The sequence below is a fragment of the Sminthopsis crassicaudata genome, chromosome 1, assembly GCF_048593235.1.
Source record: "Sminthopsis crassicaudata isolate SCR6 chromosome 1, ASM4859323v1, whole genome shotgun sequence".
Lineage (NCBI taxonomy): Eukaryota > Metazoa > Chordata > Mammalia > Dasyuromorphia > Dasyuridae > Sminthopsis > Sminthopsis crassicaudata.
In genome coordinates this window covers 1,697,556-1,709,083 of record NC_133617.1, presented here as the reverse complement: position 1 = coordinate 1,709,083, position 11,528 = coordinate 1,697,556, and the positions used below count along the sequence as shown (strand labels likewise).

At 38.4% G+C, this 11,528-nt stretch overlaps 1 protein-coding gene across 1 annotated transcript; it reads right to left on the bottom strand.

Annotated features, from left to right (window-relative positions):
• Positions 1-2,376: 2,376 nt before the first annotated feature.
• LOC141551571 (vomeronasal type-2 receptor 26-like) lies at positions 2,377-9,949 on the bottom strand. The gene is made up of 3 exons (XM_074283327.1): positions 9,679-9,949; positions 6,317-6,440; positions 2,377-5,228 (listed from the first exon to the last, which is right to left on the bottom strand). Exons 1-3 carry the CDS (start codon positions 9,766-9,768, stop codon positions 4,300-4,302), a joined length of 1,143 nt encoding a protein of 380 aa, XP_074139428.1. The 5' UTR covers positions 9,769-9,949; the 3' UTR covers positions 2,377-4,299.
• Positions 9,950-11,528: the final 1,579 nt, after the last annotated feature.

Sequence of the window (11,528 nt, the reverse complement as noted above, 5' to 3'; positions counted from 1 at the left end):
CAGTTCCCTATAAAGGAATTTACAGACCCCAAAACCTTCAGTTCTTAAAAGAACTCCTTCTAGAGGCAGAAAAGAGATTTTCAAAATATTTCCAAATAGAAAATATAATAACTGCAAAATTTCCTGGCCCTGTTTCCCTAAAATGTTCACTTACTGATTATTCCCTCTATCTTCTATTTCTCCACATGGATTGTTCCTTCTTGTGACAACCAAGGGCAGCATTTTTCTACAAACTCAAAAAATTATTGTAACTGTCCTTTAGTAATTACCAATTCTCTTTCCTTTACTCCCTTCTTTAGGACTTTCAGATAACATTCTCAGTCCCTGGCACCTGATTGCTTTTGCCCCATTCTGATCAATATGTGCACTACATTGATCTCAAATTTACAAAACTTAAATTTATTGGTAACTAAATCTTGTTTTAGCCTGGAAGTAAACTAATTTCACCTCTTACCTTAATCCTGGAGCTCACCAAGAGGCCCCTCTCCTCTGCAATGGCATTCAGGTCCCTGTCTAGTTGAGTCCCAGTGTGGATGCCCGCTCCCCCAACTAGGATGAGTGTGGAAACAAAAGTACAGGAGCCAGCCAAGTACCATCTAAGCATTCAATTTATTGATCTGAGAGCCAGGGTCTGTATTTTCTCTAAGCTAATATTGCAAAAATACTAGAGTCTTCAGGTTAATTAGTGAATGTTTCAAGATTACAGATACACATCCTGCCCTTGCTTGCAATTTGACATGAACATTAAACAGTGATTAGCAGTAAGTCTGCCTATTGTAACAATCATAAATTTAGCACTTGGTCATAAGAGTCTACTTATTGTAGCAGAGTCAAAAACTGTGTACTTCATGAAGGCATTGCCCCTACTATAATATTCAAGGCAGTTATCACCAGAAATTCTATTCTATTTATTTTTTATATCAAACGACCAGCAGGGTGATTTCAGAGAGGCCTAGAGAGACTGACATGAACTGATGCAGAGTGAACAGAGCAGAACCAGGAGATTATTGTACACGGCAACAAGGTTATATGATGATCAATTCTGGTGCATGTGGCTCTGTTCAAACCAGATCCAATGTTTTTTTGCTAAAGAGAGCCATCTACAACTGGAGAGAGGACTGTGGGAACTCAATGTGATTCACAACAGAACATTTTGATTTTTTTCTTGTTGTTTGCTTACATTTTATTTTGCCTATAAATTTTTTTCTGGTTTCATTTGATTTTTTTGCACAGCAAGATTATTGTATAGATATGTATGAACATATAAAATTTAATCTATATTTCTACCATGTTTAACATATACTGGCCTACGTTGCATCTCAGAGAAGGGGTGAGGAAAGGGGGGAAATTGGGACACAAGATTTTGCAAGGGTCAGTGTTGAAGTTGTCCATACATATTTTTTAAACAAGCTTTAATATAGAAAAAAATAAAAGAAAGAAAGAAAAAGAAATGCTATTCTACACTCCCAATACCATCTTGCAAACAGAGCTCAGAAGGTCAAATAAAGAATAAACTCACTTCAAGTTTCACAGCAAATGCTCCAAATTCCTTTAAAACAATGACAAATACATTTTTTAGTGCTGTTACTTAGAAAAAGATGAACTAGCACATTTTTCTAACTTAAGACAACTTCCCATCAGGAAAGGTCTATTATGAGGTAGTATCTCAAGAGTGGTATAGATCAAGCCAGCAAAGTCCCAGCCTTAGCTTGATGTCCCAAACAAGGAGTAATGACTCTGAATCTGCTGCTGTCTTGGTAAAAATATAAGGTATAATTGGTCAAATGGAATCTAATGCCTGTATGAGAAATCCAGGTATAATCAATCTAAATATACATAATGAAAAAGTAGAAAACAATGTGATACATCTCATTGTAAAAATAATTGTCCAGGAGAGACGTCCTAGACATCTTGTGGTAATATATTATCGAAGAAAAGTATTGGTATTCTAGAGAATAAAAGAGAAGTGGAATGAACACAGTGATCACCAGCTGTAGAATTTAAAAAGGAAATGCAGAAATAGAGTAGTCAAATTCTAGAACTTTTCAGTAAACGGGAAAATATTGCAAATATCTAGAAAGAAACAATTCAAATATAGTGAAAAGATAGTTAATACACAAGAGTTTTTTCACTTTTTCTTTAAAGTATCAGAGTATTTAGAATATAAAATTCTGTACAGGAAAGGAGCTAGGATTGTAAACACGAATCACCTGCCCAGTAAAACTGTTGACAAACCTTCAGGAAAAAGGGAGGAACTCAGTAAAATAGAGGAATTCCAAGTATTTGTGGTGAAAAGACCAGAGCTGAACAGAAAATTTCACTTTCAAATAAAGAATTGAGGAGATGCACAAGTCATTAATCAAGAAATGGAAATAATAAAGCATTTAACTTGATTTATTTCCTTACATGTGTACATGGGAGGAGGATGCTTATAATTCATGAGAAATTTCCCATTATTAGGGAACTTAGAAGGAATTTATATAAACAGAATGTATAGGTGTGAATTGAATAGGAATATGAAAGACTACTTTATGAAAGAAATTACATTAAATTAAAAAGTGGGTGGAATGTATTGGGAGAAAGGGAAAGGGAGAAGTAGAATGGCATAAATTATCTTCTATAAAAAGGCAACATAAAGCATTTAGTAGACACAAGGGAGGTGAGGAGGGAGAGTGAGTGAATATTACATTCATTTGAATTGGCTCTAAGAGGAAATAACATACACATCAACCTAGATATAGAAATCAATATTGTTTTGCAAGATAGTAAGAGGATAAAGAAATATGAGCAGGGACTAGGGTGAGAAAGGTGGGAATATTGTGAAATGTATGATGAAAAGTAAAAGCCTTTTATGAGGGATAAATTGAAAAAAATAATATAGAATAAAATGGGAAAATGCAGTTAGCAATAGTCATTGTGAAAACAATTTTGAAGCAGCTTTCTTTGTTGCAGCCAGCTCTTCTCAAATGTATAGATAAAGGAATGAAATATATGAAAATATGAGCTAGTTCTCAACTGATAATAATTAAAATATATGATATATGTTGAAAAGCCCATAAAATTATGCAAAGTCTTCCATCTAAAACTAACACTACATAGCTTGAAACCTAAAAGGAATTAAGAAAAAAGGAAAAGGAAATATATGTACAAAAATATCGATATCACCTGTATTGTTGGGGAAAAATTGTAAATTGAGGGAATTCTCATCAAATGCAGAATGGCTGAAGAAATTGTGGTATGGAATTGTGATGGAATGCTTTGATAATTCTGTAAATATGATGATCAGAAAAATCTGGAAAGATTCACACACATAGTGATGAGGTTTAGAACTGGGTGTACCTAAATGAAATTAGGGTTTATTTGAGGTCTAGTGACAGGTTCTGGGTACAGGGAGTCAAATGAAGCTCACCTGCAATCCCTTCGGATTCCCCACAAGGATACAAAGTTAAATAATGTCTAGAGGTGGTCCAAGAGTCCACTGTAAAGGAATTTACAGACCCAAAAACCTAGATTGATAAAAGAGGTTCATTTTGGTATTTGGAAGTAAAGTTAAAGTCTCATTAGTAAAAGATGAAGGTGGAGTTAAAAGGGCACTGGAAACAGTGTTCTAGTGAGCAGAGAGTCTTTGGTGCCAGTCATGGTGCTGGCATGTTTAGACCCTCTGCAAAGAGAGAGCTCCAATGTGCATCTTTTATGATAGGGGGCTATGGCTGCAAGCTGAAGAGAGCTTGTGGGTCAAGGCCCAGGCTGGTTCCTGGCTGGATTTCAACCAGGGTTATAATTTGAATTGAATTCAATGAATTTCAGGACTGAGCCATCCCCACCTAGATAACACAGAAGAAACTCTTTGTGCTAGGAGTGGAGTTGCCTCACTGAGGCTGAATCAAAGGAGGTTTTCTCCTTTAAGGATTTTTTGGAGTTTTGGGGTTTCCTCTTCAATATGAAAACTGAAAGGGAATGTTTACAAATTCCAGCAATAGAGTGGAGAGGTCACCTGCAAATAACTGCTTTTTCAACAACACAATAATCCCAAACTACTCTGAAGGTCTTTATAATGAAACTGGTGGTGTTACACAGTTTGTAAAAAAATATTTTTAAGCGGTCTTTGTCTCAAGCTGAGGAATAACACATGTATAATTCTCAACAAGACATTTATATAAATATTTTCTGTAACTACACGTGTGGCCTCTTAATGATTCTGAGGTTGAAAAAGAAGGGAGAGAATGTGGAAGTCAAACCTTTAAAAAACGTTAAAAATAGTGTTTTACATGGAATGGGGGCAAATAAAGATATCAGATTTTAGAAAAAAGAAAAATTCTTGCTCCTGGAACTCCTTTGATTCTTGTTCTGTTTTATGGTATTTCCCCAATATGTCAGGAGAATCACAAGACATTTGGGAAAAAAAATGCAGCCCAGTAACCCAGTGCTAGAGGCTAAGATGGAAAAGATCTCCACAATCATCACGGCTTTCCCTTTGGAGCTCTGATATGTGGGGAGGAAAGAGATCCAGACGCTGCAAAACACCAGCATGCTGAAAGTGATGAACTTGGCTTCATTGAAGGCATCAGGCAGGTTCCTGGCCAGGAAGGCTATGGTGAAGCTGCCCAGGGCCAGAAAGCCCATGAAGCCCAGAACACAATAAAATGCAAAGGCGGAGCCCTCATTACATGTGAGGATGATGTACCTGGATTCAGAGAGTGTGTCTGCTTCTGGAAAGGGGGGATAGGTCCCCAACCAGATGGCACAGAAAAGCCCTTGAATTCCGGAGCAGATGAGAACAACAGAGTAGGGCACTCTAGGATGAAGGAATATCCTCATCCTGCTCCCTGGCCCTGTAAGCCTGAAAGCCAGAACCACTAAGATGGTTTTGGCCAAAATGGAGGAAACGGCCACCGTGAACACAACTGCAAATACTATTTGCCGGAAAAGACAGGAAGCAGTGGTGGGACGGCCCACAAAGAGCAAGGAGCAGAGGAAGCAGGAGGAAAGGGAGGTGAGGAGCAAGTAGCTGAGGTTCCTATTATTTGCTTGGACTATGGGAGTGTCTTGGAATTTCACAAAGAGCCACAGAACTAGGGCAGTGAAGAATGAGAGTGAAAGAGCTACAGCTGTCACTGCCTTCCCCCAAGGTTCATTCACATCCAGGAAGGTCACAGTCTTGGGTAGGCATCTATCTCTCTGCTCACTGGGATATTCATCCTCTGGGCACTTCTGACACTGCTCAGCATCTGCAGGAGGCAAACAAAGACTTAAAATTTAGATTAAAACATTTCTCTACATTCCCACCACAGGAAATAATCAGGAGAGCTGCAGCAAGTCCTTCTGCTTCCATAGGACATGAAATCCCATTCTCTCTTTACTGTATGACAGAATCACTGGTAAGTTCCTTGGTATATTTGTCAGATCAAAACTATACTTGTCCTTGATCCCTGGTTGGCTTTTGTTCAACTTCTCTTTATTTCTTGTACATAAGTGATGTTACTCTTTTTTCTTAACACAATCACTAAGGACAGTAAGCTTAGACAGTGGAGCCCTTCAGTATCAAATATCCAGGTTGCTTCTGTGTTGTGTTGGGCAACAAATCAAGTTGAAGAGCTGCTTGTATCCATACTTCCTCATTCTTTGCAGCTCCCAGGTTACATCTTTCCACAGTTAATATTGTTGAATTTATATGAACTTTTAAACATTTTCTTGGTAGATACAGACACTGTGTGTATTCTTGTCTCCTCTGTTGGAATTGAACCTCCCTGAATGAAGGATTTACCTCCCTTTTATCACTCTGTCCCATTATTTATGACCAAGTTCTTCTCCTATTAAATGACTATAGATTGACTGATTGATTCATAAGCTATTAAATAGCTGGCAAGTTGCTGATAGAAAACTTTTTTCTGTTGTTTTGGAATTGTTCCTTTTATAAATCCCAAGAGAAGTGAAGCCTTTCCAGGATATATTCAACAATGAAAAGGAAACCCTTTAATATCTTCACCCCATCAATTAGTTAAAAGAAAAATTGTCTTTGGATCCTCCATTGGATTTTTTCACTAGTATTTGGAATATTGGATTGACCTTATTTTCACCATATCTTTCAGATGCATGAGACCTGAAATTAGCAGCTAGAATGCTTCAGTGACACACTAGATCCATACTTCAGCATTCTCTCTGTTTCCTAAAAAAAATATTTTTCTCCTCATTGTTTCTCTCTCTTTTTTGTGATCTTCAATTTTTTATTGCCCTGTCACATACACAGTGAAGACCAAAGAGACATGCAAATACTGCCCCAAATTACCAAGAAGTAGGGTTCCTTGCAGTAACTCACCCCTATGACTGGAGATTTCTCCTTCTGAGCATGGGGAGCAGCTGAAGCAACAAGGTGGCTTCCCCTCCAAAGGTAACTTCCTGAATCCAGCAGGACAACTGGCAGTACATACTGCAGAGGGAACCTAAGATAGTGACAGGAGACTAGAATAAACACTTTTAACTAATAGCTATTTATGTATGCAAAGAAAAACGCAGCTGTTTTTTGCCAATCTGGTTTTGTGAACCACCTCCTCAGATACATAATTAAAAGGGTATATGAAGATGACATGGTCCAACTAAGTTTTTTTCCATTTGTCACCTACTCTTCTTTAACACTCAGTGACAAACCTTCTCTTATTGAACCATTCATAAAAATGTATTTCACACCCTGATCATTTAAATATAGTCCATATATTGGCCAATTACAGAGAAGATGCCTTCCCCAGTCTCAGTCATAGATGTGGGACAGATCTCAACAAGATCCTGAAGCTTCTTCTTGGGCATGGCCATTATACTGCAAGTGCTGTTCCCAAAGTAATGTGAATGTTAATTGACTAAATGTATTCCTAATAGGGTCAAGGTTAAACAAGGGTAGCCATTAACACCATTATTATTCAATATAGTCCTGGAAATGTTAAGTGATGAAAGAGAAAGTGAAACAATTGGTGAAGGAGTGATGTACATGTTTGGCAGAACAAGTGCCCGATTGTATTTTGGAGTGACAGAACCCAGAAACATTTGGAAGATAATTTTTCAGCTTAAGATATATTGGAATGCCTTCAGGAAAGGCCTTTGTGGACAGCACAGGGTGCATCATGGCCCAGCAGAGGTGGGGTACATCTAGGACAGCCTGGAGAAGTCCAGCATTGGGAATTTAGTGTGAGCTCTTAGCCAAATTACAGCAACAGTGTTTAAAGTGTCCTCATCCAGAAAGTCAGTGCATTAGCAGTTCTGATGTGAGACATGGAGGGCACACATACAAGAGACCCTGGGAGTCAGTGAACCTCTGTGAGCCAGCCCAGTGGCAAAGCCTACAGCACCATTGTCCCCACACAGTCAGTGAGAGACCCCTGTTCTTCTGCAAAAGAAGCTTGAGGCAATCTCTTGTGTGTCCAAGAAACAGAGGCCAAATTTTACAAATGAGAAGAGCAGGAAAAAAAAAGATCTGACCATAAAGAGGTATCAGTCAGGTAAGATCATAATAGAAGGGTAGAAGAGGATGATAATGGCAAAATGCCTATGAGTAAAATTTCAGGGGGGAATATAAACTCTTGTGAAGCTCAAAACCCTCTCCTGAAAAACCTGAAAAAAAATCTTAAAAAAGAGATGAGAGATAAAATGTGTAGGAATAAGAATTATGAAGGAAAATTATGAAAATTTGAAAATAAAAATCTAAGCGTAAAAAAGGAGAAATGGAAATATCTATAAGAAACAACTCTTTAAAAACAAATTTCACAAAAATGGCAAAATACATATATTAATTATTTCTTAAAAATCTATTTAGTTGGGCGGGTAATAAGACAGTGGCAAGAACACATGCATCTTCCTAAGCTCTCCTTTCCCCCCAATAAATTTCAAAAAAATTCAGTCTCACAATTAGTGCTTGACTGTCAAAACCCACTGATATTGGTAGTACAACACATTGCCAACTGAAAATATCCTCGAAATTCTCCAGAAAAAGGTCTGTTTTACTCGTGTGTGGACAGAATGGGGTTAGTCCAAGCACAGATCTCAAGCAGGCAGTGAGACCACAGGAAACAGCTCACCCTGAGCAGACTGGAGGGGTGTGGGGTGTGGTGTCTGCTGGTGGAAAATCTGGGGGGAGCACTTTAGCACAGTGTCAGCTACTCTACCCTTGCAGCACATAGTAGATCAGCAGAGAAGCTATAAACACAGGGGTAAAGGCTATAACCCCAAAACGATAGAGTATTTCAGGACCTGGCCAAACACACCCAACAGCCAGAGTGACTCAGTGTGATCCAAGTGCAGTCCACTGCTGCTCCCAATCACTGCTCCCAGTGTAGATACTGCCTTCCCTCTGCTACTGATTTCAGCACAATGGCTAATCTCAAAGCAGCCTCTGGTTGCTGTCCCCACTGCTGCTTCACTGCCACTTGTTACTGTCTGAAGAGGCAGCTTGGAAATACGTCCCTGTCCCCCATAAGCAGACCATAGCTTTTGTTTCTTTCTTAAAGTGAGCAAAAAGACAATGCACAATCTAACTGTTGATAGCTTCAATAGGGAAACAGAGCAGACTTCATCTTTGAGGAGGCTAAAAAAAATTGGCTCTATATCTAAAGGTGGATCTGATCTGGTCCTTACCACATAGGTAAATACAAAATGAGAGAAAAAAACAAAAATGCAAGTAAACAATTATAGAAAGAGAGAAAATGTTATGTTGTGGTCCATATTAATTTCCCAGTGTTCTTTCTCTGGATCTGGCTGCTTCAGTTCATTGGAAGAGATTTGGATCTTCTCATTGTTGAAGACATTAATGTTTATCAGAATTCATCATAATATAGTATTGTTGTTGGTTCTGCTCAGTTCACTTAGCATCAGTTCCTGTAAGTCTCTCCAGGCTTCTCTGAAATCATCCTGCTAGTCATTTCTTAAAGAACAATAATATTCCATAGCATGATTTTCTTCAATCACTTTTTTATTTGTTTTTGTATTTGTCCAATTAAGTTTTTTAATTTAATGAGTTGTTTTGTTCTATGGAATTTTTTTTCCCATTTTCCCAAGTTTAAAAAAAAAAAAGAATTATTTTTTTTCCAATTCACAAATGCTGTTTTCTTTGCAATTGTTTAACTTTTCCAATTTACATATTATGTTTGCCTGGGAACTGTTTATATTTTCCCTTTCACAAATTCTCTTTTTCAGGGAGAAGATTTCCTGAACCTCTTGCAAAGCTTTCCTTTACTTTCCCCATTTTTTTCTAGCTCACTTTTAAGATTCTTAAATGTATACATATGTTGTATATGTTAAATATATGTACTTTAACATATTTGACATGGTCTACCTGCCATTTAAGGAGAGGGTAGGAGAAAGGAGGGGAAAAGTTGGATTAGAAGATTTTGCAAGTGTCAGTGTTGAAAAATGGCCCATGTATATGTGTTGTGTATAAAACGCTATAATTTTTTTTGTTTTTGTTTTTTTATAATTTTTTTAAAAATTATAAAAAAATTAAAATAAGATTGAGAAAATTAAAAAATAAAATATCTCCTTAAACATAAAATTGGAGGAGGGGGCGGAGCCAAGATGGCGGAGAAGAAACACACGACTCTGTGAATGTCCTCACTCCCTCACAACCAATTAGATAAATTAAGCCTCAAAATAAGCCCAGGACTGATAGATACCACAAGGACTGGAAGCACGACTTACCAGCTGAAGAGAATCTGGAGTTTCAACAGAAAAGGTCAGTCCCCAGGGGAGGAAGAAGAGAGGCCAGCACAGACGGCTGGGTGCTAGCATACTCTGCCGATTGCGCTGGGAAGGGCTCTGGGATCAGAGAAGCCACTGAGATAAAGGAATATGGCACAGGCTATTAGCTCTTCTCTGCTAATTATTTAGCAGTTCAGAAGAGAAAGCTAAAATACTTTAAAAACTCAGATTAGATTTTTCCCGGATCCTGGAGGTGACTCAGCAGATCTCAGCACCAGGGGGTGTGGCCTCAGCTACCACCTGAGAATAGTTAAGAGATTGACAAGTGGGTGGATATGGCCCAAGGCAACACACACTGCCTAGCTTAGCTGGAGGGGGTGGAACTCAGCTCCAGGAAGTCCCAGAGAAGCAGAACCTTTGAACTAGGGACCGCAGTTTCTGGCAGACACTTCCAGTTTGAGCACAGGGGCTTTTCACGTCACCTGCTGCAGACATCCACGCCTCACCAGGACGCATAGGCTGGGTTTTGTGCTGCCTTTACTGGTCAGTCTCAACCTCAGGGAAGCCGCTAAAACACAGCGCCCTTGGGGCACAGCAGCGCTAATCACCTCTGAGGCACTTCCAGGGAGGGGGTGGGGAACTCTCTCCCAGAGCTCTCTCTTAGCTCAGGCGCAGGAGCCGCTGCATCCATCCGGTCTGGGAGGAAGCTGGTAAAGAAGTAAATAAATAATTTCCTACCTCAGGGACAGACCCCAAAAGATTTTTTAAATATGAGCAAAAAAGCAAAAAAAACCATAGATTCCTACTACACAGAGAAAGAGCGGGTATCCAACCCCGAGGAAGTTAACAGCAGAGAGTCAGCAGATAACAACCTAAAGGGGAACGATTCCTGCCCCCCATCACATAACTCTCTCCTAGAAGACACTATTAAAAAATTAAGGGAGTTTGAAGAAAAATGGGGAAAGGAAAGGGAAGCTATGATAGAGAATAACCACGTCCTGAAATTGGAGTTGGAAAAAATAAAGAATTCACAGGAGATGCAGGTAAACAAAATTTATGAATTAGAAAAGGTTAAAAAAACACAGGAAAGTAGGATTTCTGAATTGGAAAAGATAAAAAAAGTCTCAAGAAAATAGAATTTCTGAATTGGAAAAAGAAAATAATTCTCAAAAAAAAAATTAGGGAAATGGAAAAAAAATCAATAGAGCAAAATAATTCATTTAAAAATGAAATTGGGCATTTACAAAAAGAACTAAAAACTGTGAAAGAAGAAAATAACTCCTTAAAAGTCAGGATTGAACAAATAGAAATGAATGATTCACAGAGAACCCAAGAATCAGTCAAACAAAACAAAAAAAATGAGAAGCTGGAGAACAACGTCAAATACTTACTGGAAAAATCTATAGACCTGGAAAATAGATCTAGGAGAGATAATCTGCGGATCATTGGACTTCCAGAAAACTATGACCAAAAAAAGAGCCTAGATTCTATTTTACAGGAAATTATCAAAGAGAACTGTCCAGAGATAATAGAAACAGAAGGGAAAGTAGATGTGGAAAGAATTCATCGAACTCCTTCTGAAATAGACCCTAAAAAAAGAACACCACAGAATATAGTGGCTAAGCTGCAGAATTACCACACAAAAGAGAAAATCCTGCAAGCAGCTAGAAAAAAAAACAATTTAAATACCAAGGTGCCACAATGAGGGTCACTCAAGATCTGGCTGCCTCCACATTAAAAGATAGAAGGGCCTGGAACCTGATATTCCATAAGGCAAAAGATCAAGGACTGCAACCAAGAATGAACTACCCAGCTAAGTTTAGCATCTTTTTCCATGGAAGAAGATGGTC